This window comes from Antechinus flavipes, chromosome 3 (genome assembly GCF_016432865.1).
Source record: "Antechinus flavipes isolate AdamAnt ecotype Samford, QLD, Australia chromosome 3, AdamAnt_v2, whole genome shotgun sequence".
NCBI lineage: Eukaryota > Metazoa > Chordata > Mammalia > Dasyuromorphia > Dasyuridae > Antechinus > Antechinus flavipes.
In genome coordinates, this window is record NC_067400.1 from 583177616 (window position 1) to 583199976 (window position 22361).

The 22361-nt window shown below is 48.4% G+C and overlaps 1 protein-coding gene across 1 annotated transcript in view; it reads left to right on the forward strand.

The window, feature by feature from the left end:
- Positions 1-22361, forward strand: part of HSPG2 (heparan sulfate proteoglycan 2) — a 164904-nt gene that overhangs the window by 46703 nt on the left and 95840 nt on the right. Inside the window, 2 exon segments of the mRNA XM_051988303.1 lie at positions 12484-12622; positions 15900-15944. Of these exon segments, the coding sequence (XP_051844263.1) occupies positions 12484-12622; positions 15900-15944 (184 nt within the window).

Below are 22361 nucleotides of genomic sequence, written 5' to 3' on the forward strand. Positions count from 1 at the left end.
AGACACCTGAGAGGCTGCAGAGACTCGTTGGCTTGGGAGCAACCCGAGGATAATGTCTGGTGATGGCTGGGCTGCTCCGGGTCTGCTGCTCTGGCTGATCCTGGTGGCAGGGACTGGCATAGGCCCTTGGGAAACATGGCTTCACTGCCGGGAGGGCTTAGAACCCAGGAGGTCAGAGCTGGGAGGGCCCTTAGAACCCAGGTCAGAGCTGGGAGGACCCTTAGAACCCGGGAGGTCAGAGCTGGGAGGACCCTTAGAACCCGGGAGGTCAGAGCTGGGAGGGCCCTTAGAACCCGGGAGGTCAGAGCTGGGAGGGCCTTTAGAACCCGGGAAGTCAGAGCAGGGAGGGCCCTTAGAACACAGGAGGTCAGAGCTAGAGGGCCCTTAGAACCCAGGAAGTCAGAGCAGGGAGGGCCTTTAGAACCCAGGAGGTCAGAGCAGGGAGGGCCTTTAGAACCCAGGAGGTCAGAGCAGGGAGGGCCTTTAGAACCCAGGAGGTCAGAGCAGGGAGGGCCCTTAGAACACAGGAGGTCAGAGATGGGAGGGGAGCATTTGGAGGCTGCCCTGATTTTGGAATCCGAGCGCTTGGGTCTTACCACAATGCCGCTGCTACCTGTATGCCCTCCCAGACTCAGTTTCCTCATGAGTAAAACAAGCCTTTGAACTAGATGACATCAAAGACTCTCCAGCTTTCACAGCTAGGACCCTGTGATCTTCTAAATAAAATAGGTCGGGCCTGGAAGTTCTCCTCCCCTGGGTTCCCACACCAGGAGGGCTCCTCATGCTGAGGCTTGTACCCAGGGCAGGTTGACAAGAGCCAGGGCAGGGTGATGGAGACAGTCTGAGATGAGTTTGGAGGGGCCCAGAGGCGGCCTGCGGGGGCTGACCCCTCTCCTCCGGGCATCCGGCCACGTTCCCTAGTTCCTTTCTCTGAAATTCCAAAGGATGAGCTCATGAAGGCCCAGATGCTGGGAACAGACTCTGACCCTTAGGGCTGTGGGGGCGTTCTGTGGGCCGTGTGGGTTGTGAGGAGGGGGGGTGAGATGATGAGGGTAGGACTTAGCCCCGCAGCCCAGCCTGGCCAGTGATGACAAAGACCTTTGGCTACCGGGGAGGCTGGCGTGCCCGCTTCAGAAGGCGTCTGAGGAATGTCAACGTGCCAGGGGCTGGGGGTGAACCAAAGCCCTGAGGCTGGGCAGCCACCGGGGCCGAGGACTTGAGCTTTGGCCCAGTGCCCCAGATAGCCTTGGAGTGCTGGAGGGGTTGAGCTCCTCCTCCAACTGCAGCCCGGGGTCCCGAGCTCAAGGGCCTGCTCCAGAGGGATGGCGGGTGACCTCAGCCCTGGAGAATGGAGCCCACCTCTCTGGTGCTTTATGCCTATGAAGCCCTTTTCTCACAACATCCTTTTCACGTTGTAAGCACAAAATTGGATTTATGGAGAGGGAAATTGAGGCTTCCAGTGGATGCTTAACTTTCCCAAATTCTCAGAAACTGCTAGAAATCAGAGCTGAGATTTGCATCTAAAATCTCCCAAAGCATTGAATTTGGCTTCAGAGGCCCAGGATTTGAATCCCTTTTCTACCTGTATCACCCACTCATTGGGAGCATTTTAATCTCTGAATTTTCCTTTTGTTCATCTGTAAAATGGGCTCGATGGCCTTCTGTGTGTCTTGCAGTTCTAAATCTATAATCCTGGGACGCTTTCCATCTGCTCACCCCTCACAGCTTCCTCTGCCCCAGCAGGCACTCGATCAAGGCCTTTATAGCTCTGTTACCTCATGGTGGCCGTGGCAGTGTGAGCCAGAAAACTGGGGCACGGCGTCTTGGAAAGATCCCTGGTTCTGCACTCTGAGGACCTGGGTCCAGAACTTGCTTCCGTTATTATTTATTTTTATTAAGTAACTTTCTTCCACTTGATTCCTAATGTTTCTTCCTCTGAAAAAGGAGGGAGTTTAATGAGATCCTCTATAAACTTCTTGCCTGAAGTAATGATCCCTTGGGGGAGGAGGGTGCAGGGAGAACCCCAGCAGGGTTAATCTCTTGCCTTTCTTCCTCCTCCTCTTGCCACCTAGGCCTAAAATCAAAGGGTCTAAACCAGGGGTCCTCAAACTACGGCCGCGGGTCAGATGCGGCCACTAAGGATGTTTATCCCCCTCATCCAGGGCTATGAAGTTTATTTAAAGGCCACAAAACAAAGTTTTTGCTTTTACTATAGTCCGGCCCTCCAACAGTCTGAGGGACAGGGAACTGGCCCCTAATTTAAAAGTTTGAGGACCCCTTGAACGCTTCTTCTCCAGTTAAACCCGAGAGGGAGGTCAGAGTCTCTGGTCCAGCCTCTCATGCATGTTGCCGGCAGGATGTCCGCTCATGCTCATTCCCAACACTCAGGTTGAGTCAGATGCCCCATTGCTCCCCCAGGAGCCCAAAGAATCCCCTACTCCCTCCCCTTTTCTTCCTTCCTGGTTTCCCCCAGCTCCTGGCGGCCGTCTGTCCCTTTCAGAGTCCCCCATTACTGCTCCATTCCCCCCCAGCTACCAAGGCAGCCAGCTGACCAACCATCGTTTCTAAGTAGCTAGTTCCTTTGGGAGGAAGCAGACGCCATTACCAGCTGGAGACAGGCCAGGAGTCAGGAAGCCGAGGTTCTATTTCTGCTTCTGACCTTGGAGCCAGTTCCTGGCCTTCTTGCACCTAGAACGTGACCCCGTAAGTCCAGGCTAAGCCGAGGTGGGAACTGGGGCTGGACCCCCCAGTGAAAGGGAAGGGCACTGTCTTAAGGCTCAAAGACCCGAGGGCCAGTCTGGCTTTTTTCCCTCCGTTTCTTCATCCGTACAATGGGGAAATTGAACTAGATCATCCTCAAGACCCTGTCCAACTCCAGATCTAGGGTTCAGTGACCGTCTCTAGGGATTTAGTAAAAAAGCCTCCCCTCCTTGGGTGACACTGGAAAAATCGCCTCTGAGTCTCAGTAGAAGTTTCTGTGGCCAAAAAGCTGGGTTGGGCGGTCCAGCTCTGGCCTGGGACACTGGCTGTGTTACTCTGGCCACGTCAATTAACCTTCCTGTTTCCTCGTCTCTTACCCGGGGATAACGGCGTTACCTCCCTCCCAGGTTGTTGCAATGGTAAAGTGCCGTGTGAACCTCTAACTGCTGGCGGCGGCTGCTTGTTTTTATTATCCCAGTTCCATCCAGAGAGATTCAGAAATCCCCGTCCCGGAGCCTCACCTCTCCTCTCTTTTCCCCATCCGCGGCCCTCTTCCCCCTCCCTTGGGTCTCTGGGCTCCCTCTGGCCCCACCTTCCAGCCTCGGACTCGCTTTTTCCTCCACCCTGCCCGCCCCCCAGATGTGCACCGCTTTGGTCTTTTGATCTTTTGCTTCTGAGCTCCTGGGCCAAATCTCCAGGACCGCCTGTTTGTGTTCCGGCTCGCAGCCTCCCCTGAGCTGACCCTGGATCTGGGGAGGGCATTCGGGTGGCTCCCCGCTCCGATCCAGTTCTCCTGGCTTTCTCCCCGCGTCCACCCTCGTAGCCTCTGCAAGACGGGCCCTCTGCCTCCCTCTTAGTCCCTCCCTCCCAGATGTGTGAATGTTGCTTTGCTATTTCCTGCCTTGTCCCCGTTCTCTCTCTGTCCCCCAATGCAATCCAAGTTAGGCTCCGAGCCAGGAAAGCAAAGGGTAACTAGGGATTTCCTCACCTGGGACAGAGCCCAAGAATTGTGTGAGCCTGTGGATCCGCTGCCAGCCTGATGTGGCGCAGAAGCAGCCGTGCTGACTAAGAAACCTGGACATTTGCACCCCGGTTTCCAAACCAGCTCGAAGTGACTGCCGGCCTTCGAGTTCCCCTCTGACTTTGCACTGACTTGGCCACCTCTGATGAGTTCGGTTACGTATTCCCCAGGAGCAGGTTCATCCATCCCCCCACCTCTTCCTCCTCCTGACTCCCACTCCTTCTTTCCCTAAAACAAGGACTCTCTCTTCTCCAGAAACTCCGAGATGGGGCCCTGCTAGGGTCTGGGCACCGAGACAGGGCTTCTACCTTCCTCTGGGTGCAGAGATGCAGGGTGTATCCATGCAAGCCGGGGCCTGAGTCCAGAAAAGGGGCCCATGCCCAAAGGTTTCCTCAGGGTACCCAGAAAAGCTGCCCGAGCCTCGGAGCCAAATCTGGCCCTCAGGTGACTCACGCAGCAGCTGGATTCACCCCCCTCCCCAAGCTGGGGTGGGGGCGGGCGCAGGGGGACTCACAGATGCTGTTGTCAGTATTTCTGTGAATTTTCAACTGATTCACTTAAGTGTCTGGAATGCGTTTCCCTTGGGCTCCTGATTTGGATGTACAATAATAACCAAAAAAAAAAAAAAAAAGCGATCAAGACAGATCCGCTTCTGTGAATGTCATCCACAGCTGGGAAACATTCTAGTCCTAGTGCTCCCATCCCAATCCCATTATCTTCTGATTCCTCCTATGATTCCCATTCCAGGTGCTGCTAGACGGCGCCATTGTGCACAGAGCCTTGGGCCTGGAGACAGGAAAACCTGAATTCAAATGTAGCTGCAGACATTTACTAGCTGGGCAAGTCATTTATCCCAGTTTGCCTCAGTTTCCTAATTTGTAAAATGGGAGACAGAATAGTGCCTCCCTCCAGGGCTGTTGTGAGGATCCAATGAGCAAATAATTCTAATTATAAAAGGGGTGGGTGGGGTGCTAAGGGAGGGGCTGAGCCCTCACTCACCTTTGGGGTCTCCCTTTCACTTAACTCTCCCCTGTGACTACAAGAAGCTATAGCTTGCTCAGGGGACATGCCCCAGTTTTGTTTGTCCCTCACTTGCAAAGAGGATCTTCACATCAGGGAGAGGATGCTATGACATGCAAGTGAATTGGCTTTAAATGAGGGAGAGCTGAGGAAGGTCACCTGCCTCACTTTCCCCTCCACAGCCATCGGGGTCCAATATAGGTCAGGATGACTAGAGATGGTCCTGTGGGAGACCTTTAATAGGTCTCGGTTTGACTGAGGCAAAGCCCATTCAGTATCTTTTTTTGTTCTCGGCAGAAGGGCTAACCCGGGTTGAGGGTAGCCAGGGGGGCTTCAACAACCCTTCACTGAGTCAGCAGGATTTTTTTCCAAGTATGTGGAGACTTCCCCCGGTAGAAAGGACTTATGAGAACAGTTTGCTCCAATGGCCATAAAAGCAGCCGAAGCGAGCGCTCTGGAGCACTCAGAGCTTGGTCGGACCTCAGAGACGCCACGGTCACCCTTTGCATGCTGGGGTATCAGCAGCCATCTTACTTTTGTCTTGCCACTGAACTTGGACGACTCTAGGAGAGAGAGACAGGCTGATGACTTTGCGCAACTCTTCCTCACTTAAAATCCAATTCACTTGAAAGTCAAGACATCCCTTGAGATGTCATGTGTCCTCTTCAATCATGAAAGATGAGCTTCAGGGCAGTGAACCTCTGAGGCCTCTTTAAAAATCTCTGTGGCTCTAAGACAGTCTCCCAGAAACCCAGGAAGCCAAACCAAAAAAAACTTCCTTTCACCCCTCACCAATTATAAACAACAATTATAAAGCTCTTGACACTGTGTCTGGCACAGGAAGTGTATATAAATCTTAGCTATTGATCTTATTCTGACTGGCACTGCCTGCCCATCCCTACCTTCACTGCCAAGTGGAACCAAGAAAATAAAATGGAAATGAAGTTTCCTGATTTCTTTCAGGACCCTGGGCAAGAATGCCCAGGTCAGAGATAAACTTATTCCATTGCCATTCATGGGGAAACCAAGGCAGGAATGAGGGTGGGGAATAGAAGGGCCTATGGAATAATACTGACCAAGTTACTTAAATTTGAGATCCATCCTTTCCAATTCAGTTCAACTAAGATTTGCTCTACACTCAATGCTGAAGGCTATTTCGGTGACTAATTGTGTGGCCGCGGGGAAGTGTCCAGTAACTTCTCTAAGGGTGAGTTTAGTCAGCTGTAAAATGAGGCTAATAATTGATGCCCCAAGCTCCATGTTGTGAGACGTTAATGAGATAACTGTTTGGAAAGGGACAGCTTGGTATGGTGGAAACAAGAGGGGCTCTGGAGTAGGAAGACCTGGATTCAAATTTTGTTAAATGAGAGGGTTGAATTAAATAGCTTCTGAAGTGTCTTCCAACCTTAGATCTATAGCCCTAAAAGGTTCTATAAGAATTTATAATAACAATTAGTATAATAATTATTAATATTACTTCTATGAAAGTTCTTGTACCAGAAGATGTAATAAGTCTTTTCCAATAGGATAATCAGGCATCAAACATTTATTAAGCACCTACTGTATGCCAGGCATTGTGCTTAGCACTTTACAGATACGATCTCATTTGATTCTCATAACCCTGGGAGATAGGTGCTATTGAAGAAACAAACAGCTGTTAAGTGGCTTGCCTAGTATCCCACAACTACTAAGTGTCTGAGACTGGATTTGAACTCAGATCTTTTTGACCCAGTGTTCTATCAGCCTAACTGATTCAAATTGAGGAATTATTTAATCAAGTAATTAATAAACCATCCGGCATTAATTAAGCCCTTAATATGTGCCAGTCATTGTGCTAGGTATTGGGAATTCTAAGACAATCCTTGCACTCAAGAAACTTATTAGAAAACACAACTAATATAAATATATAAAAGATTAATAGAAGTTAAATTTGGGGGGAGGGAATGCTGCAGTAAATGAGAAGGGAAATCAGGAAAGGCTTCATATAGAAAGTTATTTCTGAGTTAATTTTGACAGAAAATGAAGAATTCTAGGAGGCAAAAATAGGGCATAAATGTGTAGAGATAGGAAATGGAGACCTATATGAGAGGAGAACAGTGAGAGAAAGTCTGTTTGGCTGGATTGCAGTAGGGGGGAAGGGAATTACATGTTTAAAAAAAAAAAAGTCTGAAAGGGTAAACTGGGACCAGGCTGTATTTCACTATTATAAGGTCTTGTTGCCAGCAGGTTGGATCTTAGGTGATGGATTTTTCAGCTGCTGTGATAAGCACATGACTCTCTGTACTGTGTAGTCCCTTCCAATTCCACAGCGATGGTGGCAATGTGGCAAAGCAGAATGGGAAAAGGGATCAAATAATCTTGAGATATTCATTTAAGTAGAGAAATACTTGTCCAGTGACCAGTGAAATGAGACCAGTGGTACCCAGGTGGACATTCTAGCTATGAATGAAATCCAGTTGCTATAAATAAGCCCCATTTTAGTGTCTTGGAAAAACAAAGGGTAGAGTTGGCAGAGTTCGTTTCATTGTGTGCCTACGGGTCACCTCATTTCATTTCACTTATTTGGTCATCTTACCGTGCTCATTTGTTTATACAAACAGACCATAGTAACTTTAGCTAAGGGCACCAATGATAGGTGAAGAAATATAGGACTCAATTTAGCATTAGTGGATAGAACACTGGACCTGGAGTCGAGAAGAACAGAGTTCAGATTCATCTTAGACACTCTCATTATGTGACCCTGGACAAGCCTCTGTCCTCTGTCTGCCTCAGTTTCCTCATCTGTAAAATGGGGATAATAATAACCTCCCAGGGTTATTGTGAGGACCAAGTGAGATCAAAGTGTACAGTGTTTAGCAAAGTGCCTGGCACATACATATATATACATACACACACATATATGTGTGTACACATGCATTGTAGATATAATAGGTATTTTTTTTATTATTGTCTTCTACAATGTACATAATAACATAGATTTAGAGCAATAGGGGACCTAGTCTAGCTTTTAAAAAGGAAAAAACAAGCTTGGAAAAGAGTATTGGCCCTAGTTCAAATTCTGCTTCTGAGACCCACTCCTGTAAGACCTCAGAGAAATTACTTACCCTTAGTTGGCCTCAGTTTCCTATGAATTGAATAAATGGCCAATAGATTAAAAAAAAATCCCTTCAAGATCGAGGTCTGTGATTCTAATTCCAAATTACTTTCTCTGCAAAAATAAGGAAATGTTAGAGCTGAGGTTTGTACTCAGGTTCCCCGTGGCTAAAGCCTGTGCTCTCTTCCCCACGCCAGAGCAAGAACACAATGAGAGGCTTGAAGCCAGCTCATCACTTACGCTTCTAGACAGTGACTTCAGGGTGAACATGGGTCCAGGGGAGGATATTGAACACTTATGTTGGAAAATATGCTTGGAGATTCAGGAGTGAAAGGGACTGTAGGCTTGGAGACACTTCAGACACCTCACACCCCTGCACGATGAATACTTTCTTCCAGAAGAGAGTTGGAAGGAAATCCATGTGGCAAGGACTGAAAGAAAGACATCAGGAAAAAATGCATTTACTTTGCCTTAACCAATTGGAAATGCCCAGATGGAGGAGTCATTTCAGAATCATCTGTCAGTATGTGGTCAGTATATATGTAGTCAGTCTCGGTATGTAGCGAGATCATCAACAGATTAGAGAAAAGGTCAAAAATAAATACCCAATCATAAGAAAGGGACAGATTGTGATGACAGTTTGCTATGACAACAGTTCCATCTTCACCAGGGTAACCTATCAAGCTGTTGTTTCCAATGGATGGGAAATGGGAAAGAAGTAAAGGCTTTCAACTTTCGCCCCTTTGCTTAGAGGAATAAAACTGATGGCAAAATGATTGAAAAAGTCAAAAGAAACAACCCTCAGGTGGCAAATACTAAGTGCACAGACTGTAGGGCCTGGAGTCAGCCGGCCTCCTGAGTAAGTCACTGAAGCCTAAATTAAATCAAAGTTTGCCTCAGATTTGTCATCTGTGAAATGAGCTGGAGAAAGAACGGCAAACCATTTTTGGCCAACAAAATCCCAAATGGGGTCATGAAGAGTTGGACGTAACTGAATGACTGAACAACAACCAAAAAGACTCAAGAATTATTTACATGTATGTCTGCTTTCTCAACTCTATAAAATTGTTATGGAAATGTCTAGATATGTATCCTTGATGAAAATGTTAGAAAAGAAAGGCAAGTTACAGATAGTTTTTATTTTTACGGCCACAGAACTGCTTGAGGTACTTATTTTTTAAAAATAATTTCACTTTCAATTTAAAAATTAAAAAAAAACTTTAAACGATGCAATACAAGAAAATAAAGACTTAACATCTCTTCTCAAAAAAGGGCATAACACACAAAACAGTTAAACAAGACCATATGATATACATCATGGCAATTTGTTCAGTGCTCTGCTAAGTATTAGCATCAAGCAGTGTGCGAAACAAGGAGACATACATTCACCTAAAGTGTTCATCAGAATCATAGAAGATGTTCTGTACAAATCCCAAATAAAAGAACAGTTTCTCATGGATGGTGAGGTTCTCCAAATGCTTTTTTCCACCAATAATACCATACTAATTTTATAAAGCTCAAGAATACTACAAATTTTCCTTAGAGAAAAGAAAGCGAGTGAGAAAGAAACTGAACTAAATATCCATGTTGGAGAAACAAAGTGGATGAAAAATGCCTGTTGTCCCAACTGTAACATGCAACTAGATGGGGAGTTTGCTGAATTAGTCCGGAAATATGTTTATCTTGGATAGGAGCGTTCATTGATTCCCAAGCTGCTCATTACTCCGAAAGCCTGTCTTTTAAACTTCTATATTTCCCAGATGTTGCTTTGTGGTCTGATATCCTGAAATGCCATGATCTTGGAAGAATCCAAACTACAAGTGATCCAAGGACAATTGAAAGATGCACAATGGATATGAACATTAGTATTAAAAGAGTACAGAATGGTCACCTGGAAGGGGTTCTGAGACTTAGATTTCTTTGGGCCTTTGAATAAGTGTCAACACATCTCTGGTCCTATGTTTCCTCATCTGTAAAATGAGTTGGCAGAGACGAGCTAAAAAAAAAAAATCTTCCTTTCTCTCTTTGTAAGAAGAATATGTGAGAAATTTATTCAGAAATGAAGGTAATATGGCAATAAAATATGATTAACATAAAATAAAAGGGTTAGACTCACTGCTCTTAGATCCTTCCCAGCTGAAAGTTAGTAGGTCCTAAGTCACTCAATAGACTTCATTGAGGACACGTGAACAGAAATGCATCTGGACCAGCCAAAGGGGACAGAGAGACTATTACATGATACATTGGCAACATCTGCCTGAAGTATTCAAAGAACCACACCTGGAATGTGTTGGGGGGATCCTCCCTGAAGGATTTTTGGAAAGACACTGATGAGAATTCCCAAGACTAAAATTGATCCTGATGAGTTTAAAGAACTATCAGAATGTCCTTCTAATTTAAATTTGTAATTTCCCTATGATTTCACCAGTGTGAGTACTCCTCTCCTTCACCCCACCCCTACCCCATCCCAATGCCTCCATCAAGGCACACAACAATCCCACAAGGGCTTAATATATGATCTATATAAACGCCTAATGGTTCCTCCATATTCATTCCCTGGTGAGCCATCTTGTGGTGAGGAGGCTACCTGCAATTCATTAGATTGTAAATGAGGGCAGGGGTCTAGTTTTCACTTTTGTGTTTGCAGCCTCCATCACGCCTTGCACATAGTGGGGGGTTGATAAACGCTTGCTTAGTTGGATTATGGAATAATGAGTTTCATTGGTCCTGGGATGGCAAGTACCCGCTCTGCTGATTTCTAAAGCCTGCCCATCTTCGCGTGGGATCTCACAGAATCCAGGTGCTCGTGGTTTACTGCAGAGCTGACACTCTGATGAGGCATCCAGTGAAGAATTTGGCAGAGTATTCACCTACTATTATTTTCAGCCTTATTATCTAGAAAAAAAATCTCTTTGATATTTTGCAGTCTATTGTGCAAAGGTAGATAAAATAACTTTTTAGAATTGGGGGGAAGGGGGAAGTATTAAGGTATAAAGACAGCTAAGTGGTACAGTGGACAGAGCACCAGGCCTGGAGTCAGGAAAGACTTATCTTCCTGAATTCAGATCCATTCTCAGAAACTTGCTATGACCCTGGGCAAGTCACTTTACTGTCTCAGTTTCTTCATCTTTAAAATGGGGATAATAGAAGGACCTAACTCATAGGTTTATCATAATGATCAAATGAGTCAATATTTGTAAAAAGTGTCTTTGTGAGATGGCACAGTACATAGAGCACTGACCCTGAAATCAAGAGGATCTGAGTTTAAATTCAGTCTTAGATGCTTTCTAGCTGTGTGACCCTAGGTAAGTCACTTAGCCCCAGTTGTCTCTCCAAAAAAAAAAAAAATTTAGAAATGCAATCAGTGATGATATACTGTTCTCCTGTGATCTAGGTTTTTTTCTTCTATGGTTTGAAAGTTTTATGTTCCATGCCAACTAGTGATTCTGAGTGTGTGTTATGGTAACATGTATTAAAAATGTTCTTACTTTTTTGGATTAGTGTTATGTTGGGAAGACTGTGGGCTACAATTTGGCTCATAGCAATGCTTTGCTTCCAGCCTAATTTGTCGGTTGAATTCTCAAGGATGATTTGGAGGTCTGCTTTTGTGTCTTCTCAAACAGCAGCTCTCAAAGCCAGGTCAGGTCCAGCCTCTGATACAGTCTGGTTTTTTGACATCATGTCTTCATGGCAGATCTCAGTGCCCTGGGCCAGGAATATCAGACATTGGACTTGGGCATCACTCGGAGTACCCAAAACATTTAAAAAGTAATTGGGAAATATTTAACAAAATAAATAGAAATACAATAATAGGACATAGATCATGGTAATATATAGTTTTCAATAAGTCAGTCTACAGGACCTTCTATGTAGTTGTTTAATGGCTTCAGTTCTATTTGAGTTTGACGCCATTGCTCTAGGATTGTTGTGGTTTTATTTAGGGAAAGAGGGGGAGTGTCTGATTTTGTAATGCAAGAATTTCTTACTGTTTAATTCCTAAGAAATAACTACCCTCCTGTATATAATTATGGCTATTTGATTGTGATGGTGTAGGTATTCAGTCGGGGCAACATTTTTGCCCCCCATTGTGATATGTCAAACAGTTTCTGCCATTTTCTATACAATCTACAACTGACAAAGAGTTCCCGGGCCCCTTAAGTATCAATAACTTTTCTATAATTTTTAGTCCCAATGACCTGGTCTGGTATTTTCCTCATAAACCCATTCATTTATCAGTGTTATTATTAATAGGGTATGCTGTATGGTGGATAGGAAGTCAGTGTTAGAGTCAAGAAGTCTTCGATTTCGGGTTCTGTTCCTGACACATAATAATTGGCTGGATGACCCTGGGCAAAAACTGAACCTCTCCATGAACTAGATAGCTAAGACTATAAATCACAGTGGGGACGCCAGCCTGTGGTAGGAGGCATTTTTTCTCCAAGGTCCAGTCATTTTTATTGTTGTTATTTCTTCCCCTTTCTTTGCCCATGGTGCCCACGGGCATCCCGCCCTCCTCCAAAACTTACTCATATGGATCCCTTGGATGGATTTCAGTTGGGTCAGAGACATGAGGAAAAAGAGCCCCCACTCAGACTGTCTCTGGGTCCAGAAGGCGAAGCCCCAAGATTTACACTTTGGTATCCTACAGGTGGTCGACAGTCGGACCGCGTACGATGGATTATCACTACCTGAAGATGCAGAACGGGAGACGGCGGTGGTTCGGCCTCTGTGGAACTATTCTGACCTCTCTGATGATGAAGACCTCCTGGCTGATGAGGCCTCTGGAGGTGAGTGACTGGGGCCAGGAGGGAGGGGCTGGAGACAAGGGCTAAGAAGGTTTCCACTGAACCAGCCCTCCTAGAAGGCTGGGGAAGGGGGCAGTCAGCAAAGGTCCTCTCCACTCCAGGCTGTGGCTGGAGCTCAGACCTTAGTCCCCCTTCCTGTCCAAGTGTAGGGTCGGGTAGGGTAATGAGCACTGCGTTCAGAGTCAGAGGAAGCATGGATCAGATCCTGGCTCTGGGGGCATTTTGCTGCCTAGGTCACTTTAGAAAGATCAATGGCTTTTTTAGGGGCTCAGTGCTTATCTCAGTGAAATGAGGAGTTTGGACTAGATGAGCTTGAGCGATAATAACTAGTATTTATATGGTACTTTACAAATGTGACCTCCTTTGATCCTCAAAAGATAGGAGCTATTATTATTCCCATTTTACAGATAAGGATACTTAGGCAGGATTAGTTGCCGAGGATCACACAATTAGTTAGAGAAGCTCTGTTTGAACTCTGATCTTCCCAATATCAGGCCCAGTGCTCTCACCCTGTGTGATCTCAATCCCTCAGAACATTTATCCTCTCTGGACCTCAATTTCTTGTCTGATGATATTTTCCAGTCATGTATAAGTCTCTGTGAGCCCATTTGGGGTTTTCTTGGCAGAGATGCTGGAACAGTTTGCAGTTTCCTTCTCCACATCATTTTACCGATGAGAAAATGGAGGCAAAGAGAGTTAAGTGACTTGTCCAGAGTCACACATCTAGGAGGTCATCTGAGGCTGGCTTTGAATTCCAGACTTCAGACCCAGTGGCGATGGGCCTCCCGGCCATTCCTTGAACAAGAAACTCCAAGTATTTTCTCTCATAGTCTCCAATGCCTGGAATACTCTGACTTCCTTCAGGCCTCAGCTAAAATCCCAGCTTCACCAAGAACCCTTTTTAGTCCCTCTTAATTCTAATGCCTTCACTCTGTGGATTATCTCCGAATTTATTATGTCTACATCTTATTTGTACATAATTGTTTTCAACTTGGCTCCCCCTTAGACCAGGAGCTCCTTGAAAGGGGGGACTTTTACCTTTCTTTTTAACTCCAACTCTTGACATAGTGCCTGGCATCTAGTAGGCACTTAATAAATGCTTATAGGCTGATTGTATGACTTTGTAACCTATTAAGAATTTAAGCCTTTTCAAAAAATCTATTTTTTTTTCCATTTCTCTTTTTGGCCTGTGCTACCTCTTAAGGGTAACAAATCCCACTAAAGAAATGTCCCATTTGGTCAAGTTCTTCCTCAAATGTGGGATGCACATTTCCTCATGGTGAGAACTCCTTCCATCCATGTACAATGCAACCTGTCCCTGACTTATAAGTCCCAGGGAATTGCATGTATAAGTCACTTGTCCAGGGTCATTCAGCAGAGCCGGGATTTAAACCACTTCTTCCTTGGTGAGGTGTCTAGGACCTGGCCAAAGAATACCGGCCCCAATTCTGGTTATGGGGAAGTACCAGTCCCTTTTTAGCCTTGTCTTGCTCCATCCAGCTGAGGAAGGCCCAAATTCTTCTATCTAGTCCTTTATAACCACACCCCCTCCGCCATCATCCCGACCCCACTGGTTCAGTGATATCCCAGGCCTGTTTCCTGGAGGGCCAACCCTCAGCTCTGCACACGAGCTTCAGTCTGCCATCCTTTGCTCTTTATCCCTCCTCACCCCAGGCTGTCCTGGTTTTTTTTAAGTATTTAAAGACCTTCTGATTAGGGCTTTGAAGTTGACCTTTCAGGAAACTCCCAGGACCTCCTCCGAGGCTGTTTTCTGGTCCGTTAGATGTCTGTCCTGCCCCAACCCTGCTCTGCTCTGGAAGCCTCCCGGGTCTCGTCCCTTGGGCGTTTAGAGATATTTGTGAGATATCTTCTCAGAAGACCTCGGCCTTGCTGCCCTGCTTAGTGCTCTGGCAGGAACTATTTACCAAGCGCCAAGTAATAAATACTTGAATCGAGGAGAAAGTGTTAGATTTGGAGGAGATGTTCTGTTCACTTCTTTTTTCTGGTTTTTTTTTTCTCTTCCGTGGTTTTTCCCTTCTGCTCTGATTTTTCTCTTCCAACATGATTCTTAAAGCAATGTGTATTAAAAATATATATTTTTTTAAAAACCATTTGGAGGTGAGAAAGAAGGGCATTTGAATCCTGCCTCAGACTCTTACTTGTGAAATCACTTGCCTCTCTGAGACTCAGTTTCCCCAACTGTAAACTGGCGATATTAATACCCATCTCACAGGGTTGTTGTGTGGATGTCCCTGCCAATCTTCAAATGCCATAGAAAGGTAAATGCTGGACAGGTCCAAAGATAGAGGGGGATAGTGGAAAGAGAATCTGGGTTCAAATCCTGCTCTGATGCTTATGTAACAGGGGTTTGAGTACCGATTGACATCCTGGAATTTGAAGTCCAGAGGGATTCTCTCTCGGTGTTACTTACTGCCTTTGACTTGCCCAGGTTTAATTTCTCTAGAAATTTAAATTTAATTTAATTTCTTTAGATCTCCATTTTTTCATCAGTAGGATAAGAACCTCTGAGGTTCCTTCCAGCTCTGAAATGTAGGAAGCAGAGGCAGCTGGGAAGGAATGGATAAAGAGCTGACTTCAGGATCAAAGAAGATCTGGGTTCCAGGCCCACCTCTGACCTGGCTGGCGGCCCCTCCAGGCAGCTCTCTGAGACTGTAAGAAGCAAGAGCAGGTGCTGACTTGCATTTGTAGAGAGCTTTTCTTCACCTGGTATTCTTTATACCAGTGAAATTTAAAGATGTGGTTCAGAAATCTCCAGCAGAACAACAACGTGGCAAGATGCAGGGTTAGAGCCTTACACAGCTAAAAGGTGATCCATTTTACAAATCAGACAACTGAGGGCCAGACTTACCTCAGTGACTTCCCTGAGGGCTAAAAGGTAACTAGGATCTAAGGCTCCTCCCAACTCTATCTTCTGTGTTCTAAGGGCCCTTTCAGCTCTGACATGCCATGTTCTAAGGCAGGATTCGAATCAAGGTTTTCCTGATCTTACGGCTAACAACTTGAGGCTCTCTGTCCATTTAGGGTTTACAGAGCACTTTCCTTAAAACCGCCCTGGAGGAGGAGACTGCAGAAATCACCGCGGCTGTTTCACAGTTCTCAGGTTTTAAATCCATGTGCTCTCTGACTGGTGATTTGGAGTAATGAAATATTCATTCCTCCCCTTTTAAAGAGGGGCGAGGTCCCTGTGGCTGCGATGTTGCCTTCATCTCTTCCTAACTGATGCCATTTTTCGTTCTAGATGACCTTGGCAGTGGGGACCTGGGAAGTGGAAGTTTCCAGATGGGTAAGTCACCAAGAAAATAATTTAAGAGCTCACCTCCCCCAACCCAGGCCAGCCCATCCTTGCTTTCCCTTTTCTCCCTCCTTTTCTCCCAAGGGATGTCCAAGAGGCCAAAACTTATCTAGGTCACTCTAGCCCTTTTCTCCAGGTGGCTCTTGGAGTCAGGACCTTCCCCTGAGTCATAAGGAAGGATTGGCTTGAGATGGAACTGACTAGAAGGATGTTTTCCCCAAAAAGGGGCTGGTGAATGGGGCCTCACTTTAAGTTGGATCCAGGGAGGCTGAGCTTCTAACCCATGGCCTAGACCTTGAGATGAGATGGGAGCAATGGCTCAAGATGGCTCTCCCTGTCAAGCAGAGGACACAGGTCTGGTACTTTCCCACATGGGGAAATGTGGGAAATTTCAGGGTTGAGTACACAAAGTCAGGCTGCTCTTCTTTCCCCACTGGATTTAGGGGAGCAAGAGGCATGATAAATGAGACAAGAGTAGACTGCTTTCAATCTCTCCTTGCATAAGATTCCCTTTCCAGAGAACTGAAATAGATTCTGACGGCCCTCCTGGCTCTCACATTCCTGTGATCTAAGGGCCCCTCCAGCTCTGACATCCTGTGTTCTAAGGGCCCCCCAGCTCTGACCTCCTGGGTTCTAAGGGCCCCCCTCAGCTCTGACCTCCTGGGTTCTAAGGGCCCTCCCAGCTCTGACCTCCTGGGTTCTAAGGACCCTCCCAGCTCTGACATCCTGTGTTCTAAGGGCCCTCCCAGCTCTGACAGCCCGTGTTCTAAGGGCCCTCCCAGTTCTGACCTCCTGGGTTCTAAGGTCCCTCCCAGCTCTGACATCCTGTGTTCTAAGGGCCCTCCCAGCTCTGACATCCTGAATTCTAAGGGCCCTCCCAGCTCTGACCTCCTGTGTTCTAAGGTCCCTCCCAGCTCTGACCTCCTGGGTTCTAAGGGCCCTCCCAGCTCTGACAGCCCGTGTTCTAAGGGCCCCCCAGCTCTGACATCCTGGGTTCTAAGGGCCCTCCCAGCTCTGACATCCTGTGATCTAAGGGCCCTCCCAGCTCTGACCTCCTGGGTTCTAAGGGCCCCCCAGCTCTGACATCCTGGGTTCTAAGGGCCCTCCCAGCTCTGACATCCTGTGATCTAAGGGCCCTCCCAGCTCTGACCTCCTGGGTTCTAAGGGCCCTCCCAGCTCTGACATTCTGGGTTCTAAGGGCCCTCCCAGCTCTGACAACCTGTGATCTAAGGGCCCTCCCAGTTCTGACCTCCTGGGTTCTAAGGGCCCTCCCAGCTCTGACATCCCGGGTTCTAAGGGTCCTCCCAGCTCTGACCTCCTGGGTTCTAAGGACCCTCCCAGCTCTGACCTCCTGGGTTCTAAGGGCCCTCCCAGTTCTGACCTCCTGGGTTCTAAGGGCCCTTCCAGCTCTGACCTCCTGGGTTCTAAGGGCCCCCCCAGCTCTGACCTCCTGGGTTCTAAGGCCCCTCCCAGCTCTGACATTCAGTTTTCTTAGGCCCTTGCCAGTCTTAAATCCTAACATGCTAAAAAGTCTTGATGAGCAACCAGCTGCATTCAGCCTCTGGGCTTGGGTACAAAAGGGGGTGTATTTTTCTCAGCCCATCTTCCCTAGGGGAGATGGATACAGGCCAAGCCGTCCATCTGTCTGTTCCCCTCTCCCTGGCTCCACTCCCAAGGACTAAGCCTTGAATTCCAGGCAATCGGGACAACTAAGATCCTGGATTAGGACAGTAGAGGACAGGAAAAAGCCCAGCTGGGAGCTCTGGAGCACAGACCCTGTATCACTCGGGGTCTTCACCATATTCCTTTCCCCCAAACCAGTCCAGGGCTCCAGGTAGGGAACAACCCTGTGAACAAGACCCAAAGAGCCACAGACATTTCCTGCGAGTCCTGGGATGGGAGCTGTCTGACTGAAGGCTATCCTGTGGTCAGGGTGCTGGGCACCTAGGCACCCAGCCAGGCAGTGATGACAGAGTTGGGCCTGTTCACAGTGGAGGGAACTCCCTTGACGGGGTTAGGCTGGCTAGGAGCTCTGGACTCAGCCTCCTGGCTGTCCTGGGGCCCCGAAGCAGGCAAGGGACTTGGGGCTCCCCACTGGTCCCCTCCCAGCAGCACTGTCTCAGGCGAGGATTTGGGTGTAAAGGCTGACTCCCGGTGGGAGGACCGTGTTTCACAGATGTCAGAATAGTCAGAAAGGCCAGAATTCGGGCCTAGGACCTCGGAGGGCTGGGCCAGCTCCTTCAGGGCATCAGGGCCAAAGTCCTGGAGAGAGGAGACATGACAGAACCAGGAAGCCCCGTGACAGGATTCTCCAAGGGCTCTGGGGCAAAAGCGCCCTGGGGGAAGAGCAGGAGAGGAAAAGCTGGCCTTCCATAGTGTCCAGTCTGTTTGGTCTTTGTTCTCTGTGCTCTGAAACCTCTGCCACTTACCAAGAACCCAGGGAAGCATTCTTCCCAGGAAGGCTTCTTCCTCCCCCCCTCCCAGACCCGGCCCAACTCTCTCTCTCAGGCCTTCTTCCCTCTGCTTTAGTCTTTTCCTTGCTTTCCCCCCAGCAATCTTCCTGGGAAAACAGCTGCAAAGGGCAGGAGCCAGGCCAGGGGCGGAGGCGGTTTGGGGTGTGAGGGGAGGGGGTGGGAACCTCAGGTCCAGCTGGGGAGCAGCCAGGGGCTGGAGCCAGCCATTGTGGGTGATTGTTTATAGGAGGGAGTGATCCCTCTCCCCCCCACCCGCCATCTTCCACGCACCTGACAACTGCCGTTGAGTGGCAGCTCTCTTGGAGGTGGGCCTGCCTCCCCCCACCCCCAGCTGCTGCCCAGCTAGGGCCAAATAGTTGTTCCTTGCCTCTGCTGCCTCCACTTCCTTGTCTCTGCTGCATCTCAGGAGGATTACCCATCCTTCACCCCCACTCTGCACGTTCCCAGCCTCCCCTGGCAAGCTCTCCTGTCAGAGTCAGGATGTTCCCTCCATTTCTCTCAATAAGTATATTGGAGAAGCTCCTGGCTGTGTGGCCCAGTGGATACAGAAGTGGCCTTCAGGTCCCCGCCATGACCCACCCTGGCTGGGTGAACCCGGACAAGTTCAATTCTCTTGTCAGTAGAGAAAGTTTCCTCCCCACAATCTGCTTATTCCAGGTCCAGTTTCAAAGAAAAATTGTTCTCAGGAATGTCCTAGGCCCAACATCTGCTTTCTATTTGTCTTCTCCCTATCTCTCTTTTTGGTGAAGATAGTCCTTTCATTAGAGATCTCTAAGCCCCTGCTGCGGCTCTGGATTTGTTGAAAAGACAAACACAGACACAGAAAGAGAAGGGGGGGAAGAGAGACAAACTGGGAGAGAGGAAGAGAAAGAGAAACAAAGACAGAGAAAGGAGGGAGAGGGGGGGAAAGAGAGAGGGTGGGAGGGAGGGAGAGAGACAGAGAGAAAGAGAAACAGACAGAGAGAGACAGAGGGAGGAAGGGAGAGACAGAGAGAGAGAGAGATGAAGAGAGAGAGGAAGAGAGAAAGAGAGACGAAGAAAGAGAGGGAGAGAGAGAGAGAGAGAGAGAGAGAGAGAGAGAGAGAGAGAGAGAGAGAGAGAAGAGAGACAGAGGGGGAGAAAAGGGAGGAGAGGGAGAGACAGAGGCACAGAGGGAGACAGAAATAGAGACACAGAGAAACAAAGAGCAATATAAACAGACAGAGACAGAGACAAAGAGCAATACAGAGACAGAGACACTCCTTTGTTTTTCCCACCTCCCCCAGTTTCTCCCTTCTCTTTTCACTTCTCCCTGTTCTTTGAACTTTCTGAGCCTTGAAGATCCTGGGTAATGCAGACAATTGTTCCTGTCCCCTCCCATTTGTCCCTTGGGCAGATCCCAGTCCTGATTCCCCTATCCCACCTGAGGAATCCCTAGCCTGGGCAGTTGAGTCTAACACTGTCATTTGACGAAGGAGCCTGAGTTGAGAGGGGCTAAGATTAGGGACTTGAACCCCAGTCAGCCTCCCAGTCGGGTTGTTTCCATATCACCGCTTCCTCCTGTCCCAAGCCCAGGAGTCAGGGGAGTCCATTTCCACACTCCGTGCTCTCCTTCCCCAGCCTCCCACTCTCAGGACTGAGATCACCCAGCGGAGGGTCCAGCCTTCCGTGCCCAGCTGTCATCATCTGTCAGGCCTGGGACAAGGAGGTTGGCGGTTCCCCGGGCGCCTCGGCCATCAACTCCACCTGTTTGGGTGGGGTGGCTCTCCCCGGAGCCTGCCGGCCCCAGCCTGGATGTCACTGGATGTCCCTTCAGCCCATCCCTTTTTCAGCCCCACCCCAGGTGGCCTGGGTCACACTCTGCCGAAATCTCAGAGTAAGAAATAAGAGGGCCTCCTCTTCCCCATGATGATCAGTCACTTTTGCTGGCACTCCATGCCCCGGGCATCCCCACTGGTCCCCGGATGAAGGAGCAGGTCTTAGTGAGGGGAAGGAAAAGAGCACTTTGATGAGTGCTGAAGGGCACGGTGGCTACAACACCAGCCCTGGAGTCAGGAGGATGGCCTCAGACACTTAACACAACCCCAACTGCCAAAAAAAGATACAAAGACAGGAGAAAGGTGGTTCTGGGCAGCTTGGGGGTGCAGGGGATAGAACGCTAGGTCTGGGATTGGGAGGATTCATCTTTCTGAGTTCAGATCCTGCCTCTGTGGGACCCTGGGCAAGACACCTAATGCTGCCTCAGTTTCCCCTTCTGTAAAAAAAAAAAAGCTGGAAGTAGGAAATGTCAAACCTCTCCATTATCTTTGCCAAGGAGACCCTAAATGGGCCATGGACACAACTGAACAACAACCAGGCTCTGCCATTCAGCAATGGCAGCTCTTCCTGAGCCTCAGTTTCCCTCTTTATCAGAGGGTTGGACTGGCCTTAAATCTCCCTCCCTGCTTTAGATCCATGAGTCAGTGACTCCTAGGGAGCGGCCGTCCTTGTCCCAGAAGGGGAACTGATGAAGTAACCTCATCCTGGAGATTTTCCTTCCCCACCCCCTTGCCCACTGCCCTTCTCAGCCCATGGTAAGAAAGGGGCTTTGTGGGGCTTGGATCCTCCCCTCCTCCCTGGGGGAGTGGGCACATTCCTGGGCAGGCAGACCAGGCAGTTGTAGGGAGGGCCGGTTGGGCGGACGGGGGGAACGGCCAATGGCCTGAATGGGCCTTTGTGCAGCCCGACAAGGGGGCCTCTGTGGCCTGGGCCTGGGGGCGCTCTGCCCACCGTGGCCTCCCCAGTGGCCCAGTCCGGGCACGGGGGAGTCGGAACCCTAGCCACACTGGTTTGGAAGTCAGAGAAGCGAATACCGGCTGTGCTGCCCACTCACTGCATGATCTTGGACCAGTCACTCTCCCACGAGTCCCATTTCTGGTTCTGATGGGCCTTTCCTCAGCTCTCCCCCCACCCTCCACCCTGTCAGGCTTATCTCTGTCGGGGGTCCAGGAATAAGCCTCAGGCTTCCTTGACCCCCTCTTACTCACTCTATTTCCCTCTCTCTAGCCCAAAGGATCCTCAGCCCAGGGTCTGCACGTGGGTCTTTTTCCCCAAAAAAATTTTGAAAAATGTATCTCACTATGTCATTTCACTATGTGATCTCCATTCTATATATTTCCTTCATTTTAAAATGTTATTCTGAGCTTTCACCAGAACACCTAAAATGTTAAGAAGCCTTCATTGGTCTACACTGGCGCTAAGTCCCGGGCAGATGCAGGGGAGAGCCGCTGTGTCTCTGGCTGCCCCATCCCTTCCCCAGCAGCACTCTGAGGTTCCCTAAGGGAACTTGTTACCCTGGGGCTGAAGGCGGCGGCTCTGGTGCTTGGGGACCAAGGAGACGATATTAAATCCTCCTCCTCCTTATTATTACTGCATTTAGGTAGCTGACACTTTCCATTTTGTCTGGGCTTATGATGAATGTGCTTTAGAGCACATCTCATTTGAGCCTCAGGACAAGTTTGTGAGGATGTTACTATCCCCATTTTGCAAAAAAAAAGGAAACTGAGGCTAAGGGGTAAGTGATTTGCTTAAGGTCACACAGATATAGAAACAGGAGGGTTTTTTTGAGGCAATCTGGGTTAACTGACTTGCCCAGAGTCACACAGCTATTCGTCTGAAGCCAGATTTGAATTAAGGTCCTCCTGACTCTGGAGCTGGGGCTCTGTCCGCGGCAGCCCCCAGAGACAGGATTTGACCTCGGGTCCGTTGTTCTATCCATTGTGTCACCTAGTTACTTCCCATGGACTGCTACTTTGGGGTCCCCCGGCCTCTTCTATTCTGGGAGCCCTTTGCCCAGAGCACGCCTGGCTGGGAAAAGTGACCCCTTTCTGTCTGGTGAGAGATACTGAGTCTGCTTCCGGTCTCAGACCCGGCTCAGAGTTTGGACCTTCCCTTCCCCATCTGTCACTGGACCATC